General features: G+C 41.0%; 1 protein-coding gene across 1 annotated transcript in view; it reads left to right on the plus strand.

The window, feature by feature from the left end:
- Window positions 1–23,513, plus strand: part of KIF5C (kinesin family member 5C) — an 86,023-nt gene extending 62,510 nt beyond the window's left edge. Inside the window, exons 16-26 of the mRNA XM_074873831.1 lie at window positions 1,327–1,515; window positions 3,902–4,019; window positions 5,097–5,173; window positions 6,550–6,659; window positions 7,477–7,578; window positions 8,208–8,268; window positions 9,135–9,206; window positions 10,012–10,116; window positions 12,296–12,512; window positions 13,991–14,104; window positions 19,728–23,513. Coding sequence (XP_074729932.1) covers window positions 1,327–1,515; window positions 3,902–4,019; window positions 5,097–5,173; window positions 6,550–6,659; window positions 7,477–7,578; window positions 8,208–8,268; window positions 9,135–9,206; window positions 10,012–10,116; window positions 12,296–12,512; window positions 13,991–14,097 — 1,158 coding nt within the window. The 3' untranslated portion in view covers window positions 14,098–14,104; window positions 19,728–23,513. The remainder of the gene's footprint in view (window positions 1–1,326; window positions 1,516–3,901; window positions 4,020–5,096; window positions 5,174–6,549; window positions 6,660–7,476; window positions 7,579–8,207; window positions 8,269–9,134; window positions 9,207–10,011; window positions 10,117–12,295; window positions 12,513–13,990; window positions 14,105–19,727) is intronic.
- The last annotated feature ends 1,547 nt before the right edge of the window (window positions 23,514–25,060 follow it).

Genomic DNA, 25,060 nt, shown 5'->3' on the forward strand with positions numbered 1-25,060 from the left:
TGTCCATTTAAAACCACACAAAAAAGAGCAATTTCTAAAACTGGATAAGAAAAAAAAATTTCAAGATGTATGTGAATTCCTTGCAGTGTACTCCATTTTCTTGCTTTTAGTTCACTTCTCAGTTTTTGAGCAATGAACTTTCCTGAACATTCAAAGCTAAAAGTGAGTATGTGTGGCTGAGTGCTTTGAGTTGACTCTGAGAGTTGTTGATATCCTGCTAAACCCCCCTTAGACCAGCAGATGCTCCAGCCCGCTTTTACTGCAGAGGACACGATCCCTGTTGCCTGATGTGGTTATGCAGATGCCAGGACCACAAGACCAGACTTTGCTAAATCTTACAGCAACCTCTGGTGGCCATTGCAATAGGAACTATAAGAGGAAATCTTTGAAAATGGAGGCATAGCCTGTGTGATACAAATTTTTATAGTAACTAAGATGTCAGCATTTTACAGGACAGCTGTCAGTGCAAATAAGGCCAGATTGAGAAGCTTTTAGAAGAATAATTTCAAATTTGTTGGCAATTAGTATCTTCTCAAAGTGTGTCTAATTTCAGACCAGACTGAGAGTTTTGGAAGCAGTCGCATTTTTTAGGCTTTTGGGGAGAAGATACAGCACGTTACCTTCCCCTTGGCGGTGGCTAGGAAAAAAGGTGAAAAGCAGATGAAGTTGCTAGCCATATGCTCGGGCAAGGAGAACCTTCACAGCTCGTCAGTGGGCTACATGAATTAAGTAGTTGAAGAAAAATCATGAAGAGAAAGAGATACAAGTAAAAGGCACCACATTAAACCAGGGAAGGAAATGTTGTATAAATAGAACGATGCTAATATTTAGAGGTGAGAGCGATTATTTTTCTCTTGCCAAGTGACATTTCCAGACCCGTGTCTGTCTTACGCCTCCTCATTGAAGAAGCACAACCCTTCAAGAGGAGACTTCTTTAAGGAGTACTTTGAAAATGCTCTTCACCTTTTAGCAGTTTGAAAGCAGGAAAATTTCCTGTGCTGGTGACATGAGAAGGTTTCTCCAAAATACGCTCTTGCCATGATGGTGGGCTGATTATTTTAGATGTTGAACCACTAGATAGATGAAGCACACTGAGTGCAAGCCTTAATTTCTCACTTTTGAGGCTCGTCAGTGAAGATTGTAAGAACTGGAGCGGTATAATGTGTTTAAAGGTGACCTGAAGGTCTGTGGGTACTCCTTGAGGGCTGCTGTGCTGTCACAGGGGCTTCCTTGCTCTAGACAAGAGTTTCCCAGCAGGAAGACTGCTTTGCGTTGACTTACCTGTAAGAACCACACCTTTCAGATTGCAATCTTCTGTGTGTCTAGTTAGCAGATGTGAACGGGGTGATTGAGGAGGAGTTCACCATGGCACGGCTTTACATCAGCAAGATGAAGTCTGAGGTGAAGTCTCTGGTGAACCGCAGCAAGCAGTTGGAGAGCGCCCAGATAGACTCCAACAGGAAGATGAACGCCAGCGAGAGGGAGCTTGCGGCTTGCCAGCTCCTCATTTCACAAGTATGTTTGCTCCTTCCTTGTCCCTTTGTAGCAAGGTTTGACGACTTCTCGGCCTCCTTCCTCATGAAATGTCTATGGTAGGAGCGATAAATGAAACTTAAGGGAACAGAGTGGTGTTTCTCTTGTCCATTTTGTTGGGTTTTTTCTCTCTTTTCCCATTCCTCCCCCTCAGTGTTTTTCAGCACATTCTGTGGCAAGATGGTGTCCTGCTGTAGAACTCAAAATGTGTTCTATGGCATAATACTGAAAATCCTCCTCAGAGTGATTTCCTCAGCATGAATTTATATCTTGTACCTTCACTTTAAAAGCAACCCGAGAAAGGAAGCAGTGATTGTATGGTTCACTAGCAAAACATTTGGAGAGCCCCCCCAGTATCTGGTCTGTTAGTATGCCACCAAGATAACTAGGCAGCAATGCATAAAATGGAAACGTTATGGAAAACATTATGATATCAGATAGAAATCCAGATGGTAGGAGGGCTTCAGAGTGGGTGGCAGTTACAAGCAGTGATGCTTGTTGCAGCCTGCTGCAGGAATGGGACTGAATGCTTTGACATGCTCAATGGCTTTGAAGTGGATGTGTGGAGGGGAGGGGACCATACAGTTTACTGTATTTCATTTGCTACCAGTTAGTCTAAGAAAAACTGGAGCAAGGATAGCCTCTTGTCCTGCAGCAGAATGTCTTTATTAAAAGTTCCACTTAATAAAGATGTAGCTGAAAGCATGCTGCTTAGTATTACAGAGAGGCTGGAGTCCTGAGGGTATCAGCTATCCAAAAATGTTAAGTAAAAACTATACTTTTCACCCTTTCTTCAAGTAGGCCCTGGGCTGGCATGGCCACTGAAGGAAGTCATCCTGACAGCCTGTGCTGCTCCTGCTCCCTTTCCTTGGGAGCTTGCATTAATAAAGCAGATTAAGGCTTGACTCGCACAGCAGCTGTGTCCATGCTTCTCCGGGCAGGAGAGAGCAGCAGCAACACAGAGCTGGGAATAAAGGTCTCAGCAGCGGGCAGTGGGACAGCCTCCTTCAGCCGTGGTGTTGGCTTACGCTGACCCGATGAAGGAGTGAGCGGAAGGCAGCCCGGCTGCTGCTGTGGGCTTGGTGTTTGTCCTCAGTACCTATTTACAGACAGGAGACTGGAGGCTTAGGATTTGAGAGATTTATCCAAGTTCTGTATGTTCACGTGGTGAAGAACCCAAGCGGAAATACTCTTAAGCAGGTGATCACCTTGCCTTGGCACTTTGGAGGTTCTACATCTAAATGCCTGTTGAAGCCTGTCAGCATTTAAAACCAGGAAGAAGCTGGGGGTTATGCTCAAAATCTTGTTAATGGCCAAATGCGCCTTATGTACAAAGCCACCAAGTAAAAGAAAAGAAAAAGAAAAGCTGCAAGGCAGGTCAGGAAGAGCTCAGAGAGGTCAAGCTGGGCAAGGCTCAGTCCTGAGGCCTTGCAAACTCAGTCCAAAGCTGGTGGCCTGTCACTACCAATGGCAGTGCCACATCACAGGGCTATAGGGTTTCTGTGTTACACTGGTCCATAAAATGGTGCGTCACCGCTGCGTGCTGTACCAAGAGTCTCAATTTTGGGGCCAGAACATTTGGAGCCAAGCTGGGAGTTGGCCAAATTTCTTGTCAGGTTTGTTTGGAGGACTTAATCCCCAAAACGTGCAACTCGGGCATGCGCTCTTCTCTTCCTGGACACCTCAATGCCAGGAGGGTCTGAACTATTTTAGTTCCTGCTAAGGATTACTCCTCCCTAAGTCTGATCTTTACAGGAGCACCAACCCAGAGGTCTCAACCTCTCTCAGCCAAGGTGAACTTTAAGAACAGTGAACCAGAAGTGCTTCAGTGGCTTTATTAACAGCATGTAATAATGCCCAGACAGTATCTTAGTTTTATCCCCAAATTAGAAAATTCTAATTCAATTTTGGATGTTTTCATTACATTATTCAGTATTTCCTGTTTAAACATAAGCCCTTCTAGTTCAAAAGGATGTTAGCAAGAAACAAATCATCAGGATGGCTGGAGAAAGTCGACCTGAGCGTCTGCAGGTTGAAGCATGCAGGAAGCCACCTCGGAAGCTCGGTGTTCAGCTGGTTTTAGAAAGCTGCTGCAGTTTGCTGAACAAGTCATGAGCTTCCAGGGATGTTTTGGAATTACTGCCTGCCCTGTTCAGTATATGTCTTGGGCTACTAAGCGTGACCTTTAATAATGCAGTCTGGTTTGATCTGTTAGCTGCTTCTCAAATCTTTTGTTGTATTTTCTCCTAGTCATCAGCTCTGGATGTGGAGAGCTTTCTATTTATCCTCCTTTATGTAGGACAGTACCTGAATTCCTAGGTAACAAGCTGTGGTACTCACATCTCATTGCTGTGCCCCTTGTCTTTAGCATGAAGCAAAGATCAAGTCCCTTACAGACTACATGCAAAACATGGAGCAGAAGAGAAGGCAGCTGGAAGAGTCACAGGACTCTCTCAATGAAGAACTTGCCAAGTTACGTGCTCAAGGTACAACGTTGGGTCTTGTGGTCATAGTTTCTTTTACCAACTGTATCTTAGAAAATTCAGTATTGGCTGAAGTATCATATTTACAGTCCTACTACATTTTATTGTCTGCTTAGAATTTTGTGGTGAAGACATAAAACTGTGATTCAGAATGCTTAACACACTGCACTGCCTTGTAGTACATTACACTTCAGATAAAAACAGAATTATCCCTTTCAGCCTAGTTGTTCACAAAATACAGAGAAACTTAATTTTTCAAAAGAATCTAAAACTTTACAAGCTTCACCTTGTGCTTTAATGATTCGAGAAATAATAAACCCAAATACTTTAGCCAAGCAGCTCCAATCTTGCTAAATCTCCATTCTGTATCATTCTTGGCTATCCACCTACTTTCAGTTGTCCCTCTGGCAAATGCCCTGCCCCATTCAAAAGGAAGCTGCTTCCCTTAGGGTCAAGTAAAAGGTGTGTCCTTCCTAGCTCCTATACAGCATCCAGCTGGCTTCATTTTAATTACTTTTTTTTCCCCCCTTCTGATTCAATGTGGAAAATGTGAATCAAAAGCAGTTCTTGTAGCTAAGCTCCTGGTTTATGTAAAATTACAATGTGGCCTAGTAGCCTTAATGTTATTCTGGATTTCTGCACAGGGATTCTGCAGGTGGTGACAAGACTTATTTTTTCAACATCTCCTGCATTTATAGAATAGAATTTTTATTCTATCTCCTGATCTTCCTTCCCCACTCATAAGAAGTGACCTGGTTCTGGAGGCACCATTTCTCAGCAGAAGTGGAAGGGGATAAGGAGGATTGTGAGAATTAGGGTTATAAGGAGACAAAGAGTAGGATTGGAAAGGTACTGGATGGGCTGAAAACAATGTGGCCTGTTAGTAAAGGGAAAGGGGGTTTGGACAGGATGGTCACAGCTTGGGTACTGCAAACCATGGCTGTTTCTGTCCCTCCAAAGCTGTCTCCGCTGATCCTACTGTCCCCCACAAAAAGAGGAATTTTTTTTTTTTTTAATGGCTGGACATAGCATGTCCTGGAACTGTGTGGTTAATTCTCGACTGTCTCCAACTTTCAACAGAAAAAATGCATGAAGTCAGCTTCAAGGATAAGGAGAAGGAGCATCTGACCCGGCTTCAGGACGCAGAGGAGATGAAGGTAGTATGGCATGCTGCAATTTTAGAGGGCGTTTCTCGGTGAGATCGTTCATTAAGCTGGTAATTAGGGTGTAATTTTGTCTTCCTGTACACGTTGTGTGCTTTTAGAAAACACTTCCAGCCTCTGTCAGAATTGCCAGCCTCTGTTAGAAAATCTGACTTCGTGTAATTGAGCGACCTCCACAATGTGAAATTAGAGAACTTGCTCGTATTGAGGTTGTTGACCAGGTGATGGAAGAAAGTTAGTTATAGTCTGAACATCTGAGGTGAGCGCGTCTTCCGAGACCAGTTTGTAAGCTGAGCCATCTTCAAAGAGTGGAGAGGTTCAGTGGACTGTGTTTGCTGAATCGGAGATGCCTGGGTTCCTCAAATCACACGGATAGAGAACCAAAATATGACCCAGTATATTGCATCCATAGCTGAGAACAGTTATTGTGATTGAAAAATGATATTGATTCACTTCTATGTTACTCTAAATTTTTGCCAGTGGAACTCTGCTGAGAGTCGATTTGCTAAGTAGTGAATCAGGCTACTGGGATTAATATAATTTGGGTATAAAAAATTTTATAAAAAAGGACGCCACTTTCCCAAATAATTTGGCAAGAATTCTGACTTACCTCCTAGAACTAATAATTAAATATAAACCTGTTTTATGGTATTTTCTTCTTCCTTCGGAATGCAAAGAAATGTTAGACAGTAATGCCTCAGTTGTGTTTCTGATGGGGTTGCAAATTGCAGAAAAGGAAGAATCCAGTTTTACAAGGATAGTGATAGAGGTTTGTCAGCTTCAGAACTTTTATCTCCATTAAAAAAAGTCAGTTAGTAGCAGTTGCACAGTTACTTCTTGGAAGAAAAACAGCAAATCTTTTATTAGTAATCTAAAGAGATGCATTGAGTTTTTCTTAGTACTTGAGATATATCTAATCCTAGAATTTAAATAACAGGGCTGTGGATAATTCTCAGAGAAGTGGAGGGTATTTTGGGTTTTACTTCATTCACAGGTATAGCCGTACAGATATTTTCTTGATGAATAAGCAGGTGAAATAATAGAGGACTGGTAAGAAAACAGTGTCCTTCTTGGCCCTTGATATGCTAAGACCCTGGCTTTCACATGCGGTAGTTTTTGCAAGAAAATGAGTAGAAATTGGTGTACATCTGCTAACTAAAAACAGTCTGAATTAAATGCTTGGATGAGTAGATGTGCAGTTTTGTAATCATAGAAAGATATACCAGGCAGATTCCTGAATTAACCTGATTTGATAAGCTTCACTCAAATCCAGAAGGATAGGTTGCTTTAGCCGACGCGTCAGAAGGAAGCTTAGCTGGGTGTTACTTGATTTCTGTTTCATGCATGGCTCTGGTTTTTGCACTCTGCAGAAGGCACTGGAGCAACAGATGGAGAGTCACAGGGAAGCCCACCAGAAGCAGCTGTCCAGGCTGAGGGATGAAATTGAAGAGAAGCAGAAAATAATTGATGAAATCAGAGAGTATGTTCACTCACTCCGTCACTTTCTCTGTTCCTGGCCTGTTCTGTGACACTGTAGGGATGTTTTAGGGTTGGTTTTGTTAGTTTTAATTGATGTCTCTATATTTCGGTGTCTTACAGAAAGTAGTGTCTTTACATGCAACAGCCAACCCTCTAATTATAATGCCTAGTTCTTTATTGTGGAGCTTTAACAAGTCCATAAAACTACAGAGAGGAAAAAGAAAGAATAATGTTGCACCTGCAGGTCAGTAGGCAGAAGAAGCTTGGAGAAGAGCAAATTTTAAAAGATACAGGTTTTGAGGGCCTCTTATAGCAACTAGTCCTGCCACAGAGAGTCTGTGTGACTCAAATGTGTCCTATTTTCACACCCTTTATATTTCTTCCTGACACAGCAATGTAATTCTGTTAGTCAGATACTCCAGCACTTGAAAAACAGAGGTCTTTACTCCTGTGCTCTTCTTTTTGTCAGTGTTCATATAATCTGGGCAATCCTGATGTAGTGTTCATTCTTTCATCATATTTATTGTGTGGCCAAAAGACTAATAATAGGGAAATGAGAAACATGAGGAAACGGGAGAGAAAGATTGGAAGAGCAGTCTGTGTCCTTTAAGTTAAAGGAAGCAAGCCACTGAATTTAATTCTCTAATATTTTTAAAAATTGTTCTTCAGATTCTTTATGCTTAATTTCTTCCGGAATTTTTCAGTAGTGTTGCAGCTTTACTTCCTCTGTCTAACCCCATTTTGTTTATGGAGATTTACCCATCCTTGTTTATGGGGTTCAGGGCTGAGCTGCACTGACTTTTTCTTTCCCATTCTAGTATGAATCAGAAGCTGCAACTGGAACAAGAGAAACTGAGTGCTGATTATGATAAATTAAAAATTGAGGACCAGGAGAAAGAAACGAAACTGGAAAAGCTCATGTAAGTCACCACTTTTCACATCTGCTGTCCTTGAATATAGTGTCCCTTAATGTGCCCACAGGAAATGTGCTACTGGGAGGCATTTCTGTTGAAGTATTCACACTGAAAATATCATTTCAGTAACAAAGCCAACATGCAGTACAAATATATGATTACCATTTACTCCATATTTTTATATCATAAGCTTTTCAGTAGTGGGTTTGATACTTGCCAAAAAAGATTTTTTTAAAGGTCTGATTTTATGAAATATCATAGCAAGTGTTAAATCCTTCATTCCTTAACGCACAGCAAAAACAAATAAGAAAGAAATTGGGGGGTTGGGGTGGGGTTTTGGGGGGTTTTGTTGTTTGTGTTTGTTTTTTAAGTAATAAATCCAATGTCTGATTAAAAGCCTTTCCTGGAAATGAGAGAGAGAAATTTCATGTGTGGACACAAAAAATGGAGATGGTGGCTCAGCCATTCCATGTGAGAAAACTGCATATTTGGGACAGTTGAAAGCATACTTACAGATGCAAAGAGATTTGCTCACATCTGCAGATGTTCTACTCAAACTGAATGTTGATTGATTCTCTTCTGTTTTATATGACTTCAACATTTTTGATTTGTGTTTAATGTTGTGATCTTTCTAGACTGCTTAATGATAAAAGGGAACAAGCAAGAGAGGATCTTAAGGGGCTGGAGGAAACAGTGGTATGTCTTAATTACAGTTTATTGAGCTTTTTTCCCCTAGGTCATCTTCACTGATATATTACCAAACACTTGCATCTGTGCCCAGGGAAATGACCAATTTATATCACAAGAGACTAAACTTGTGCATTTTGCCAAATCATGAAATAGAATTTTAAAATTTAAGATTAAATACTGTTATTGTCACTTACCGGTACTGTTGTCTACCGGTACTCATTGTTTTGCTGTCCTTGTTCCCTCAAATCACCTGAAATAACCAGCGTACTGAGTAGCGTAGCTACAGGTAGGTGATACATGCCTGCCTCTGACTTGACCAGAGAAACGTGCTGTTGTGCGTGTGATGTTAAAAATGCAATCTGTGATGGATGGCTTCAGTCATGAAGCTGTTGCTGCACAGTTTTGTTGGAAGCTGCGTTTTTGTCGGTCTGTAAAATATGCAATGTAAAATAAGCTGGTCAAAACCATAGGTGGTTTAGGAGCATCATAGAGTGATTCTTTGCTAGTGTTGACATGGTTATTAACTCAAACCCAGCATTTTCTCCTTTGTCTGATGCTTTAAAAATTAAGCTTATAGCGGCCTCAGGATCAGTTGGAGTTCATTAATGAAGCTGAACTATTTGGATCTTTTCAGCTTTGGCTCTTGATGGCTCCCCAAAACATAAGCCTTGTTAAAATAAACTTATGCGAGGGACAGATTTAACCAGCCTTTCTGATACAAACTGTACTTGTCAGATACTTACAGAGCTTGCATGTAGGCTTGACTTGCCCTGTACCCAAATGAATAAGGCAGCTGGAAATCAGAGTTACTGAGGAGAGTAGCTACTATGTCTTACTGGTTTGTTCTTTTTTTATTATTATTTTGATTCCAGGCAAGAGAACTTCAGACTCTTCACAACCTGCGCAAACTCTTTGTCCAAGATCTTACCACCCGCGTTAAAAAAGTAAGACTATACTCTTTTAAACCAAAGTCTTATCTTTTCTGCAGTATTCTTGTGATTTGCTGGAAGCCTTTAGTGCATGTTGTTACAAAATATTGTCTTTTTCATTAACAGTGAGTAATAAGATTCAAACTGTTCTGATATTTATTAGCTTTTATTTGGTCCTAATTTGCTAAGGCCAAGTCTTAGTGGTTAAGCGAAATGTACCAATCCGATTTAGTTCAGTTATAAAATTCTCAAAGATGGTATTAATGGGTACCAGAAATTATTCAGTATAACTTGCCCTGACTTATGCTACACTGAATGCTATGGACCTTTCTTTCTGTGGGCTTGTGACTAGTCAGCCTTTTCCTGGCAAAATTATTATCTGTCAGAAACTAGTGTATTTGTAACTTGAGGAAGAGTCACAAGCTGCATAAATAGTCAAAGGCTTCGCAACACTTTTCAGTCCTTTAGAGTAGTTTTGGGGAAGAATTTTTATACTTTTTTTTTTGTAAGGTTGAAAACCCATATTACATAAAAATGTCTCCAAGGAGTGGAAAAAAAGAAGGAAAAGGGGTTTCCCCACTAAAATCTATGATTTTCCTATTCAGGATCCCACCATAATTGTTCAGTAAGAGCGGTTTATTATTTTTTGTGTAGTGGGGAATGTGGCTCTTAAATATCAAATGAACAGGTGAAATAAATTCTCTTTAATTTGGGGCTCTTGAAGACTCTTCTGCCTTTGGGAAGCTTAAATTCACAAAAGACCTGAGCTTCCTCTTGAGTTTCTTCCTGGCTTTGCTGAATGCTGCAACTCTCTGTGCAGAGCGTTGAACTTGACAGCGACGATGGAGGTGGAAGTGCTGCACAGAAGCAGAAAATTTCCTTTCTTGAGAACAACCTGGAACAGCTTACAAAGGTTCACAAACAGGTGGGGCCTCTGCTTCCCTCCTTCTCTCTGTATGTCCTTCTCCCCGTCTTTCCCTCCTTCCAAAAGAATTACACTTTTTTATGTTTAAAAGAATAATTTTTGAAGGTAACGTGTACTGTCTGAGGAAGTGGTGCCTATAGTTCTCAACTAAAATTCTCCTAAAAGTAGGAGTTGGTGTTAGAGTTGCTCTTCCTACTACCCCTACTTCTTATGAATGTGTTGAATAAACAATTATTTTTTCTGTGGAAATAGACTCTATCAGTTTTGGCAAGCCTAATTGTCACTGTATTGGTGTAATGCATAAAAACCAGAATAAAGTGTTTGTTATTACCTTGTGTACTGACAGCTGGTTTCTAGATGGATTGTGTATCCCCAGTTTTGACTCCTGACCTAAAGCTGGTTAGTGGCACCCTTGGAGGTGACTTGAGCGGTGTCAACCAGCAGAGTATGAAAGCAAAGAAATAAGAGGTTTTCTGTGCAGCTTAGGGGCTGGTACCTCGCTGGGATGCTGAGGTTGGTCATTCCTGGGCATGTCCATCTCTGTCTCTTCCCTCTTTCATGGAGTTCCTGTTGCCTTTGGAATTCTGCTGTTCAGAGAGACAAGGGCTACAGAGATCCCTTCACCCTATGTACCCGCCATGCAAGTGGGGGTGGAAGGGATGTGTAGTAGGCAAGTGTTTTGGGTGTACGTCAAGGAAGGAGCCTTATCCTCTGTTTTACTGGAAGTGTGTATATATCAATGGTGTGTGTATATATCTAGGTGGCACCTCGTTGGATAAAACTGGATTATTTCCACCAATAAGTATGCTTCCACCCTCTTGTCAAATGTCAGTATTTTTGAACTGTGTCACACTGTTCAAGTGTGGAGCACAAAATAGTAAAGATGCTTTTGATTTCATTTTTGAATAGTGATACAACATTCTCCTGTGCAGTTTTTTGAAAGTGCTATTAGTGAGACACAGCACTCACTGAGATTTGCTTTATTTATTCCTGTGGAAGTGCCAAAAAAGCTGGACCGTGACAAGTGTCCGCTAAGGTTCGGTATTTTGAGATTCCCAGGAAACAGATGGTTTAAAGACCTAGTTTCTAAATGTGGAAATCGGGACATGTTAGGAGTGATTTTCCTTTTACTGCTTTGCCTCTTTTGCACTCAGTTCACGCATCTGCTGGGTTTTCAGATACAGATTTTTATAGCTCTCATTAGCGTATATTTACTCAAAACCAACAAGGAGTTCATGTCTCATAAGAAACTCAGGGAAAAATGACATTGGACTTGACCTGAATGTGATACCATCCTGCTCTTATTTCATATCATAACTATTTTGTAGAACAAGGGTTCAACACTTGCAGAAAAAGCACATTGTGACAATTTTTTTTAGCTTTGTTTGTGTTTTTCTTCTGGCACTAAGCCTGGACTAGCAGGTGTAAAACATTTTGATTGTCAAAAAATGTGTGAATGTTAGTACATGCTGTTGCTTTACTGTATTATTAATGTGGTAGTTAAACCACTTTCTTCCCTTCTCTCCTGAAAAGGGAGAATCACTCCTTTGGAACAGTTTTCTGTTGACTTCTAGTGGTGGTATCATCTGTTCAGTAGAAATCGTACTGGATTTTCCAACTGTTTGCATCAGGTTTTTTATTTATCAAATGATCAGTCCTCTCTCTTGCCTGTTGTTGCATGTAAAGTTAGATGTTGTTCTGAGAATTGATAGACCTTGCTCAAGTTTGTATTTAATTGAGGAAGTGCATGAATTCAAAGTTCCATATAATTATCACATTTATAGCTACAGGCCTTAAAGCGATTTCTTAGCGATGTTTGAAGCATTGAAATTTCCAATTTTCCCATATGCTTGAATAGGGAACAAGTAGGTAAGCGTGCCATAACCATGGGAAATGATGAGTTTTTGATGATAGTCAGTGTTGTCCATAAGCCATAGTTAAGCATTGAAGTTTTGAAATAATGAGGTGATCAAGTACTTGAGAAATGCCGGATGTTTCTGTGTTCTGAGGAACGGCAGAGTTTCTGTCACGGTCGCTCCTGACATCTAGAAAAGCAGGTATGGTTGTAGACCACCCTGCAGTAGCAGGCTTTGTCCTGGAGCCCTCACCCTTCAGGATCAGATCTATGAAATTTGGTTGAATGGAAGAAACTTATTTTTCGAAATTTCTTTTCTTGCAGTTGGTACGTGATAATGCAGATCTTCGTTGTGAGCTTCCTAAGCTGGAAAAACGACTTAGAGCTACGGCAGAGAGAGTTAAGGCCCTGGAGAGCGCACTGAAGGAGGCCAAGGAGAACGCCATGCGAGACCGCAAACGGTACCAGCAGGAGGTAGATCGCATTAAGGAGGCCGTGAGAGCCAAAAACATGGCACGGAGAGCACACTCTGCTCAAATTGGTAAGGACATGGAGCTAAAGGGTTAGTGGTTGCTCACATACTTCATGGTTGGTCTGTTTGCTCATGTGTAAATAGAGTGAGCTTTGAAAGCAGCAGGCCAGGGCAAACCACAGGGTCTGCTTCTCCTCTGCTGCGCAGGAATCTTCAAAGACTCCACTTTTTAATAGAATCTGCCCCACCTAAAGTTTAAAGTGCCTCTGCTATTTAACTTGGTAAATAAATGGCATAATGGGTCTTGTGTGCCCTTCTAGTGACCTGAAAACTTGTCTCTTTAAATCAGTCTCTCCCATTCTTCCTCCTCCCCCACATACTCTCCTTCTGCTTTCATTCTTTCCTTGCCTTTCTGGACCTTGCACTTTCCCCTTTTTCCCGATTACTCCTCCTTGTGATTTCATTTGGACTGTGTAGAGTAAAAAATCTTCCTATACAATTCAAATGCTCGATATATCTGTGGTGCAATCTGAATGCGTGCATATGATCAAATGGTGTTTAAGATGGGGCAATTTTTGAAATGATTTGTTGGAATTGCTAAAGTAGAAGGATAATGTTTTGCATGGTGATGCTAATACTGGTGTCTTAATTGAGAGAATTAGGCAGCACACAGTACTTCCCACTGTATGCTACCTCTTGTAGAAAGCCATTGACAGCTTTGTCTCAGCATCTTCTGGTCACTACAAAAAGGCCATTGAATGACTCGAGCATGTCCAGAGAAGGGCAACGGAGCTGGTACAGGGTCTGGAGCACAGGTCTGATGGGGAGCGGCTGAGGGAACTGGGGGGGTTTAGTCTGGAGAAGAGGAGGCTGAGGGGAGACCTCATCGCCCTCTACCACTGCCTGAAAGGAGGGTGCAGAGAGGGGGGATGAGTCTCTTAAGCCAAGGAACAAGCGCCAGGACAAGAGGGAATGGCCTCAAGCTGTGCCAGGGCAGGGTCAGACTGGCTCTTAGGAAGTATTTCTTTGCAGAAGGGGTTGTTGGGCGTTGGAATGGGCTGCCCAGGGCAGGGGGGGAGTCCCCATCCCTGGAGGGGTTGAAGAGTCGGGTTGACCCAGCGCTGAGGGATCTGATGGAATTGGGAACGGTCAGTGTGAGGTTCATGGTTGGACTGGAGGATCTTCAGGGGCTTTTCCAACTGAGATGATTCTGTGATATAATTAGTCAAATTAGATATAGAAAGTACATCACTGACCACCAAGTGGGTCTCGACTTCCCTCTGTTCTATAGACCAACCATAATCTTTGCAGAGATGAGGGGGGTGCATGGAATGGTTAAACGGCTCTGTCATGAGCAGAAAATGGGTGTATTTGGTGTTGGCCGAGGCAATGGCATGCTGCGTCCCGCAGAGCTGGATGACAGACGACTCTGCCGAGCGCGGCTCCTTGTTTGGAAACAGCAGGGTTTGTGCTAGAGGAGAAGGTGAGGTAGAAAACCTTGTGTGGAAGCTAAATTTCTTGTCTGGTTTCCTACTTTTACTCTACAGCCAAGCCCATCCGCCCTGGTCATTACCCAGCGTCTTCTCCAACGGCTGTCCATGCCATCCGAGGGGGAGGGATGTCGAACTCCAGCTACTATCACAACACCAAATAGACAAGAAGTAAGACCAAAGTAACTTACTCATACTCTTACTTTCACTGATCACCCAGTTTTCTTATATTTCTGTCTTGCTTTTAGAAGACCCACAGTACTTTCTTTCTAGTTTTAGTAGGAGTCGTTTGCTGATAATTTAACTGTGAAAATTAATAATTTAAGTGAGGACTGCCTTGTTAGAATGCTTTGCAAGCTGCTGATGAGAGTTTTTCTTTTAAAGACTTACCACTTAAAACTTTTTTAATAAACTAAAATGCTTGGGTAAATCTGTACTGAAATTCACACATAGAGGCGTGAAACTCATGTAGTAAAAATAGAGTCCCAGCGGTTCCTTCTGCCAGTATAATTTTCAGCTTTCTGTAACATGTGAATGTTGCCATGTTGTGATATTCCAGCCTGGGACAGGGGTAGAGCAGCCATAAGTGGCAGCAGCACAGAGCTCTCCAAATTCAAGTGTCACAATTTGGCAAACTTTACTTTTGTCTCTTTTGCTTTGCACTCTTATTCACCTCTCTTCAGAAAAAAAAAAAAAAAAATTAATTGCATTTGTAAATTTTATATTTAATTGCAATTTTAAATTTACTTTAATTGGCTTGAGGGTTTCTCCTAAGCAGAAATCTCATCCTGGAAAGATGAGCAGCATATTCCCATGAGACTGCTTCATGTACCCTACCTTTCCACTTATTTCTTTAAATGCTTGTTATTTCTGAGATATTTTACATCTGCTATTATTTTAGATGATAACTTTATGTTACAGGCATACTAAGAGTTGAATGGTAGTGAGTGGCTGTGAAAACCAGCCAGCGGACTGCTAAATTGTTCCTCCAAGTTGGCTTTTTCCCCCTCCTTGAGGATTAATTCTGTTTTACGACTCTCTTCTGATTGTATGTGGTTTCCTTTAGGCACTCGGCATTCCTGGGTGTGTTTTCTTTTTTTTTCTGGAGAATGTTTCATGTCATGCATGCAGGCAAACTATCCATCACGTCGCACTCAAGCTGTTATTGTGTTGTATGGATTGTTTCTGTTTATTGTGTTTTCCCTGAGCCCTGTAGCTGCAAGCAACATATTTTCGCTGTGGATGAATCAGGGCAAGTCTTTGCTGAGTGTTTGTGTGTGGTAGTTCATTCTGAACTGAAATTGGCTTTTCCATCTCACAGGTGAGATAGCCTCTGTCCATCTCCTTCATTGCATTCCCACCTCTGTGAAAGAGCGAAGGGAAAAGAGTGTGATAGAGGCATGTAAAATATTTCCAAACATAAAACAGCTGCTCTGTGGGGAAAAAAAGCTGCTACCTGCCTAAACTGGGTGGGCCTTTAATATACCATCTGCTCTGAAATTAAGTGTCAGACTCAAACAGGCCACACATTAGGTATAGGCACATGTCAAGTGAACAACTGTAGATTAATAAAGTTACTAACAAAATAAATACACTTAAAACTAGATGGGTGTATAACAAGATAGGACTTTGGAGGTCACTAAGAAGCAATCAGAAGGCATAGGATACCTCTCAAATGTTTTAGATGCTGAGTTTTAGATTTGAGGGCGGTGGAGGATGAGCAGATTCAGGCCATGCTTGGAACATGTTGCAGAGGAGCTCATGGACAATGGGGGTGGAGAAAAAGAAGATGGAAGATCTTAGAAGAAACTGGGTAAACTTACAGATTTATGGTTTCTGGAAAAATTAGAAAAAAAAAAATTCTGAAAGACAAATGGAAGCTCTCCAGGTTGGAATGAAGCCATTTAAAAAGTGTGGGTTTTTCTTAATTGACAGTAGTGCTCCTTTAATGGCTTTTTTCGGTTTAGTTTCCTTATCGCTTGAGATTGAGTCTAAGGCCTGGCTGTATTATGTGTTACGTAATACATGTAAGGCAACAATTTGAAATGTTGTGGGAGTTGGACTCAATGATCCTTATGGGTCCCTTCCAACTCAAGATATTCTATGATTACTACTTCAGAGAAGCATATTTTAGGCTAATTGGTTTTTAAGCGCAGTCAAGTTCTAGATTTCTTTGCACACATCTAGAAAGATGTCTTGAAAATGTAGTGAACTAAGGCCAGGCAGAGATTGAAGGTCAGTTCTCATCATTCTTGGTCCTTTGGTTAAGAAGATTATTGGCAAATTGCAACTATTTGGCTGCCAAATGAGTATCAGAGTAATCTGAATTCTGAGCTTGTTAGATGGAAGCCCAAGGCCTGAGTAAGAGTGTTAGTAAAGGTGCTGCTTGTGCAGGGAACATTTTATACAAGTTATTTCCATAATATTGTTGAGACATTTCTAAGCTCTGAGGAACTACACCATGCTTTTCACTGGCACAGCTCTACACAGCTAGAATTAGAACAGAACTTTTTGTCACATTCATTTAACAGCAGTGAAATAAAGGTGAAGTTTCTATATAAATGTTTGCTGTCAAGTAACATACCCTCTCTCTGGAATTAAAATTTTATAGCAGGATGAAGGGCAATTTATCTTTTGTTCATTCATCATTCGCCGTAAAGATAATAGACACTTATTGCTGTTAGACTGGTCAGTGATGATGATTTATTAACCCAGCCGCCTACCCCTCAGTAACAGCCGGTACTGCTTTTGCTGGGTTTAGGAAGTTAATTGGTAAAATTTCTTCTGCAGAGCTGGGCAAGCCTGCGAGGCTAGTCAGGACAAAGTTCAGACTTTGCCCAGTTTGGGCCACGTTGCCTGGGTGCAGCATGCATGAGGAGATGATTTCTACCGCAGAAAGCATAGCGTTTGATGAATAACAGTAGCAGATGGGAGAGAAAGAAATGTGGGTGTTAATAAAACGTGGTCCTGAAATTGCAAATTGCCAGTAGCTGGCAGTAGGAGTCCTGTTTGGCTTGCGGTGCGTTGCTGTAAGAAGGTGGCGCTGGAATTGCTACAACCGTGTGGCTAAATTTATGCCAGAGTTTCATGGAGACAGCCTTGGGGATTTCTAAATGTTTATTTCTATAGCACGGTTTTGAGTCAGTTCTTACAATTTAATCTTTTCTGGTCTAATAAAAATGGTTGAAATGTGTCCTTTGGTGTAAATCGTACAAAATTTTTGAATTTTGTGGAGAGAGGTTTTTCGACAAACCTTTAAAGAACAATGCTCCCCATGTGTGAACAGCAAATCAGGGCATGGGGATGGTTGTGTGTATTAGTTTCTCTGCTGGTCAACTACAGAGCTTAGTTGTGTACTGTATATTTAAAACTCTATAGTTTCTAAATGCAACTAAACACAGTGCAGGATTCAAAAAACTTTAATATCAAAGTTTTTCAAATAATATCTAGAATTTAAAAAGCAAAAACTATGGTAGGTATTTTGCTACAGATAGGTACAAAAAAACCAAACCAAAACCCAAATTGTTTTGACTCTTTTCTCATGCTGCCCTGCAAAGTTTCGGCCAAAAACTGCACAAAATTCTCAAATTCATTATACAATCTGGTTTCACGTGTTTTTTTCTAAATCATGAAAACTTATAGTAATAATAAGTTTTAGAAATGGAACTAAGAATAAGGGTGGTGTCTGAGCAAACTTGAATGTCCCTTGCAGGGTGCTAGTTAGTAACTGCTGGGTTGAGGTGAATAATGGGAAAAATGCATTCCGGTGGTAGAAATCTATGTTGAACTGTTTTTCATGCTTAAAATACACAGCCAGGTCAGCATTAGCACAGATCAGCTCATTTTGAAGGTCTGTCTTTCAATTCATGAAATGGCCCTGCTGAGAGCCCTCCCTGCACCCCATGGAGGGGGCTGCCGTCCTGTTTCTCGGGGTGCTCGTGAGCGGCGAGCCTCGGTGGTGCTGCACGCCTGCAGCTCACGACTTAGGAAGGACTTTCTCCAGATAGAGCAGGGATCATCTTTGAGTCTGCTTTAATTACACCTGGGACCTAAGGCGGCCCTGCACACACGGAACGGAGGGGCAGGAGCTGGGCTCAGGGACAGCTAAGGCTGGGACTTGGGGATAGCATGGATGATAAAATTCCACACTGGAGAGGCTTTTTTCCAAGCCCGTTCTCAGTGAGTGAGCCGCAGGCTGGAGGATGCTCTCCTGGACTCCACAGACCCGTGAGCAGGCCGGCCCAGTGCGACGCTCCGGCGCTGCCTGGAAGCCTTGGGCAGAGCGACCGGCAGCAGATGTGTTGATGATGCGTGTGCTTTCGTATTTCGAATGTGAAGGAAGCTGGTTATCTGCCTCTCCTGCCCTTCTGATGTTTGCTCAGACTTGTCTGATACCTCATTTTGAAAGAGAAGGATGTGAAGCGATGCTAACGATTGCAGTAATGCTCCGTCACGGCCTACTGAAATTATTAAAGCAACTCGTCCTGGGATCTGGATTTGTGAAATACGCTGTGCAAACAGGCTCTTGTCTGTATGTCCCTTATCCTAAAGTCTCTGGTATGTTCCCAGCACCTCCCCATCCTTGAGCAAGATGAACAACTGTTCAATCTAGCCAGACTGTAGTTAATCTAGCCAACAAGATGCATAAATTAATAACCGTCCTGGTTTCCTTTAAGGTACTGATAAGGATGACAATTAGAGCTAACCACAATTCCCACCATTAATTTAGGGTAAATTTAAAAACACTGTTGCATCGATATTTATGTATTTATTTTTATAACTTGATCTTGAATATGGACAAGGGTTTTTTAAATAACTATGCAAGAAAATGCTTAATTGGGGAAAACACATTTCTCTCTGTAAAGCTGATTTTGTATTAGCTAATTTTAAAATGTGCTAGGCACATTCAGTTACTTATGTGGTGCTCTCCATATGGCTAATGAAAAGTGTGGGGGAAAAAAATTCAAACTTAAGAGTTTTTAAAAGTCTGTACTTCAAATGTTTTATAATCAACCTTAAATCACCTTTGTACTTGGTAACATGCCTTGAACTTTGCTTCTGGATGGAATTACTATTGAATTAGTGAGAAAGATGCTTGTATAATGTGCATATATGTTATATGAAATTATATAGTAATTTTGAATGATATATTATCAGGATATTATATAAAAATATTTTTTATATTTCTGTAAACACATCCTTTTTATATATATATCAGGAAAGCACCTCTCTGTCAGGAGACATAGAACAGAAGGATTGTTTTGGATTTGTATTTCTTCATTCTTTCGGTTTATAATAAGTTTTCAAACTCGACTGCAGTTATTTTCCTTGTTTGTTATATAAGAGATGCACCCATCTGCTCTTCAGCATATCCAAGTGCTGACCAGTGGAGTGTAAAATCCCATTAAAAGAAGAGAGCTAAAAGGGAAAAAAAAGTTAGACCTTTAGATAGTGTTTAAGGATGTATTTGGGCAAGACATATAGTGCCGTGCTACAGGTGGCAAAGAATGAATTTCATCAAGAGAATTGTTTCGTTATGACTCTGCCAAGTTGTGGGCTGGAAACTTGAAAGGTAGATCTGACAAAATTCCTCTCCAAGACTTAGTAACAGAGACCCTAATTTCATGAATTGTTAAAATTGTGCTTTATGTGGCTCTTGTTTCATCGCTGTTTGGCTGCTCTGCGTCGCGTTTCTGTGAAGTGTCGGTATCAGTTGATTTGCCACGTTGCATATCTGCTTTCTAATCCCAAACATCCACTAATTATCGTTACCTTTCTTGCTCTCTTTTGACAGGTCAATGCCACTTAGCATGTTAAGGACTGTCATTAAGTCACTAGTTTCTTTTTTCCCCCTCTTCAACCCGATCCACATCCTAGTCATCCTGCGCTTCCTACAGCCATCTGCAATGCACTGGTCCCAGGTATTTTGAGCTTCGTAGGATCTCCACGTGTACAGAAGTGTCCAGCTCAACTCTTCTACAGATACTTGTACAATGTATTTAAACATAACCATCTAAGTAACGATAGGAAGTCTGCCACTCCGAATCTCTCACTGACTGCGTTTGACCCCTTGGCGCTGGTTAGGTTGGGGCTTCTACACTCAGATTGATGCTTTTTTGGAAGTCCTCTGTTGCACCAGTAAATCCCGACTTCTGGCATCAAAGAATTAATTATTCAATGACCAAGTGCCATCAAAGGCAGGTGATTGTGCTCTGTCATGACTGATTTACTGTATAATATACATATTATTTTATATTTTTAGGGGACGAAAATGTGCTGCTATATGGTTTAATTTTACTGCTTACATTTTCAGAAGTAAATTTCCCCAAAGAACCATTTGTAATATCCTGATAAAATCTTTGGACTGTATAAAATAACCTTTATTGCAGTACCTGGTAAAGATCAAACGGGATGCAGAGAAATCTGTTAGTATAGATCTAGGTTTTGAAGTTTGGTAGTTACATGAATATATCTGTGTGACCTATCTTAAATTTAAGATCTGATCTGCTTGTAGTTCTCCCTACGGTGGTGGGTTTTCCTGGAGTGTGATGGCTAGCCATGTGTTTGTAAGCGTTGTTCTCTATGAAATTTTGAAGGCTTTCAGAATGCTGTGGAAATCTTGTCTTGGAAAAACCAACAAGCATCCCCCTCCCTTTCCCCTTCCCGCATGCCTACGGCAAGCCCCGATCTGTTTGCACCAGAATTCAGATACGGGAGTGAACAGTCTCCTGCCAGAACAGACGCTACCTTAAAGAAACAACAAAAAATCCCCCAAACCCCCAGCCCCTACTTTAAAAATTTATCTAGAGAGAGTCCCAAAGGAGGTGAGAGTTGTATACTCGAGCTGTCCTTCGCAAACCAAATTTGGGAATACGTTTGTTAGGAGGTGAAGATATTGCAAGGGGAAAAGAATGTCTTTTTAAGTTACACCATGCGAGTCGTCCTACGGCTGGTCCGCTTGTGCGCGCAGAGGTAAGGATGAGACCGCTTGCCTTTCCTGGATCTCTCTTTCGTGCCAGACAAAATTTCCATCTTCTCAGCGAGGGGGCACTGGAATGGTTCCGGAAGGTTCTGTGGGCAGGCAGAAGCTGCTGCTCCTCCTCCCTGCCTCCGTGTGTGTGCCACACACATGTACCCTCCTCCTTCGGCTGTGCAGAGCGTGCAACGCGACGTCGTAACGAAGCGCAGAGTCTAGGAAGGCTACGGCCCAGCAGAGCCCTCTGGTCTTGTTTTGCAGACATTTGCTCTTATTTAATTTGAGACACTTTTTTTTTTTTTTTTTTTTTAATTTCTGAACGTGTTTGTTAGTAGATGTAGAACTATTTCGTTAACGTAGAGCGTTTTGAAAGATTGTGAATTGACTTTAGATATTTTTTTTCTACTGAAATTATTTAGGTTGTTGCAAAGTAAGTTGGACTTAATTTAACTGTTTTGTTTTTTTTTAAATGTTGCACTATTTTGGGGAGCATTTTGCTAAAAATATTTAATGAAGTTGCAAATTTGCATGTATTTAATTTATTTTGTATTTTCCAAAGTTTTATATTTTCTTTCTTTATGTGCATGTGCACTGCCAGAAAAATGAACTGTGAACTTGCCATATGCAATCTTTAATAAAATTACTAATTCAGAACTACTCTGTGCTATCTTATCAGCTGTTCAGAGCTGAAATTTCTACTATGAACTAATGATCCTCTTGTTTTGGTTCTAGAACAGTTGTCTTGGAAAAGATACCAAACTTAATTGCTGTCAGAGATTTTTGTACTGTAGTAAAACCTTTGTTCTGTCTCTCGGATTCAAAGCTCAGTATGAAAGTATATTGTAGATGCAGCATTAGCTTAAAAAAAATGTATTAAGTTCCTCACAGCATCACCATTAGTTCTGTATGGCAGTTTAGAGAGCTTTCTTCAGCTTGAGTAATAAGTTAGCTTTGACATCTCTTAATTGTGCTAGTGCTGATCAGCCAGTCAGTTCATCTAGCTAAAATAATTTAAGTTTCTCCAAGTTAACTTTTACATCAAGACTGTAGGAGGACTTTCTATAACTGAAATGTTGAAAAGACGCCTTAGGCTGAAATTGTCAAAAAGAAATACAGAAGATAGTTACTCGATTGGAAATTATTAATTGTCAGTTGAACTTACTCTGCTTTATATATGATTCTTGTTTTGTAAGCCTATTTTAATTAGGCGACTTAAGTTTGTATTGCGCATTGTATATTCAACTTTTGTACCATTTTTAAGTCTTACACATTTTATATATAGAAATGAAAACCACACATCTGCTCTGCAGAGATCGGAACCTGTCTCCTGCTATTTCCACTACTTGATGCTATCTTACTTTCTTTGCTCTTTGAATGTTGTGTTATATTTCTTCTAGGCTAATTTTAAAGTTGTGATTTGTATGGCGCGAATTAAATTTCACATCTGGAATGTCATGCATGGGACAAATTTTGGTGGAACTACTGTTCACAAATGGAAAACGTACTTCAGGTGGAGCTAAAGTGCATATTGTTCTTTTTGCTAGTAATTAAAAAGTATTTCCTGCTCACTTGAGCTTCTCTTAATGATATTTTCAAAAATCTTGTGTTTGTCCTTGAGTTCACGTTTCATCGACTTGTTTCCTCGAAAGCAAGGAAAGTTTTAAACCTGGGAAGATCTTGGCTGATGCATGTTTAAGTTTGTATTTAACTCAAGAAGGGTGAGAGTGGATTATCCTGAATATGCTGAAAACTAAAAAGTCAGTCACAAAAAAACTTTACTACAATAATTTCTGCTTACAGAACCTTATGAGTAATTTTTAATTTTCATTTTATAAAGCCTAATGGACCAAGATGCACATTTGCCTGAAATTTTTATAAATAAGGCTTGCAAATAAACAAAATAAAGAATTTGAAGCTGAACATTATTTTACTCGAATAAATGGGTATTTAAACTGAGTGGTGATGAAGGTGCAAAAGGAAAAGGCCTGATCATGTTTCCGTTACTGGAGGAGAAAGACCTCGTGTAGACGTGAACGAAGTACATCTCCACTGGAGATGGAAAGAATCCAAAAATAAATTGGCAGGATAATCGTAATCTCCCCTTGCTTTGATTTTCGTCTTCACTGTGCCTGTACTCAGCGCACGGGAGAGCATCCGCTGTGCAGGATGGAACACTGCTCCACCAGTTCCTCTCTCGCCCTCACGATCTTGTCCATTGAACCACTTTTCCTTGTGGGAGAACCACGGGGGTTGAGGCATTCTGTAGAATTATACATGTCTAGTTTGTAAAGTGTGTAACGTGTACTGCAGATGTGTATTCTCTGGGCTCTATGTATCTTTACAGTAGTGTTCAATTTAGGAAAAAATAAATTGTGGACACGTTTTGCTGGTAACAAGGGGAAATTTTTTGCCATTGCATCAAACGATGCTGAAACATATTAAACTTCTTGATAGCAGACCTGAACCCTCCTTCCCCCATCCCGTGGAGATAAGTCTTTTATCTTCGTTCTAAAATCCTCTCAGAGATGGATGGATACACTGGCAGACTGCATGATGTATCATTTGAAAACCGTTACAGTGGAAAATAAAATTGAACTAAACTTTGCGGTGTGTGTGACACGTATGTATGACATCGCTGTGGCTGCTGTCGGAGCGAGCCCTTCAGTGGCACCACGCTTGAGGCCACTGTCTGGGTTTTAGCTTTTCCTCAAAATGTGTAGAAAGTAATTAGAAGGCCCGGATGACTTGCTGGGAAATGAACACAGGGGGTTTTTATTTATTTATTGATAAATAATTGCATTTTCTCTACTGCTCTCCATGGAAATGTTTCATCTTTTCATTTTTGGTAGCCTGGAGGATGGTAGGGAGACTCTTCCACTTACTTTATATATATAATATATAATGGAATAAAAGCTCCTGCGTCCTTGCCACCTCCCTTAAAATCTCACTCCCTTAAATCACACTCAGGAGCTTTATAAACGGCTCATTTTCAGTAATTATTACTCTGAGCATTTCTCAATTATATCATTACTTTTCCATTCAGCGATGCAAATTTCTGGCACTCCAGAATTTCTGTAGAAATGGATTGGTCTGTTTTCGCCGCCGAGTAGATTTCTAATGAGGATTATGTGGTTTTGCAGCTTTACTTAACACGTGCTCGTGCTGCTTTCGCTCGGGGCCCGCCGAGAACCCAGAAACGCAGGAGGCTGCTCCCAGCTGGGCTCCGGGTGTTCTTCCTGGTGAGGGGTGACTGATGGTCAGCGTGACAAGTACAGGTCTCCAAGAGCGAGGTACATACCACCGAGCAACTCGGTGTTTAGATGCACTAATTACACAGCTATACTAATATAATCACGCTAATTAACCCGGTATGTTTAGTAGGAGAGATCACCATCCGAGCAGAAGTCAGTCTGTTAAAATTTGAGGTCAATTATTTCTAATTCAGAATGAACTTTTGATTTATGCTGCTTTCAGTGTGTAGGAGGCATTTCTTCCTCACGCTCTCTGAGAAGCTGCTGCCTGCGGGATGAAGAGCTTTGGCTCCATTGGGGAGGAAGCAGCTTTCCAATTTAGATGGTTGATAGGGAGAGCAGCGGGGGAGGCCCAAGCGTCCCCCCTCGTCCGGTGGAGGAAGGCAAACGCTGCGCGGTGCCGTGCCACAGAGCTTTTACCGGGAGTCAAAAAGATGCACCCTTTAAGATCTCTTAGATAAAGCTTGTGCCTGCAGGATGAACTCAATCATAGAGCAGACTGTTTGCAAACATAGCCCTACAATTTTATTTTCAGAGGATTGCATCAGTTAATTAACTCTAGCAAAACAACGCGAATTATCATATCCATTCCCAAGATTCAGCTTATACAAGGAAAACAAGAGGAGAGGGGTTTGCATCCCTCGAAAAACTCACTGCAAATCTATCACTGTTGATGAAAATACTTTTTTGCTAAAACTCAGATACTTCCAATTTATTTTCCAGTAGAGCTGGACTCAAGGGAGACTGTCTTTATGCTAAAATACGGACCTTCAAGAGTTTTGGCTTAAGATACCCGGTGGTCCAACTTCACCAGCTCATACTTTATATGCTTCTGATCGTCGAGCCAGGGCAGTCCTGGGGCAGAGGCGTTTGGGTGGCGATCTGGATGCCGAGGCGGGT

This window comes from Strix uralensis, chromosome 6 (assembly GCF_047716275.1).
Source record: "Strix uralensis isolate ZFMK-TIS-50842 chromosome 6, bStrUra1, whole genome shotgun sequence".
In the NCBI taxonomy this organism is placed as follows: domain Eukaryota; kingdom Metazoa; phylum Chordata; class Aves; order Strigiformes; family Strigidae; genus Strix; species Strix uralensis.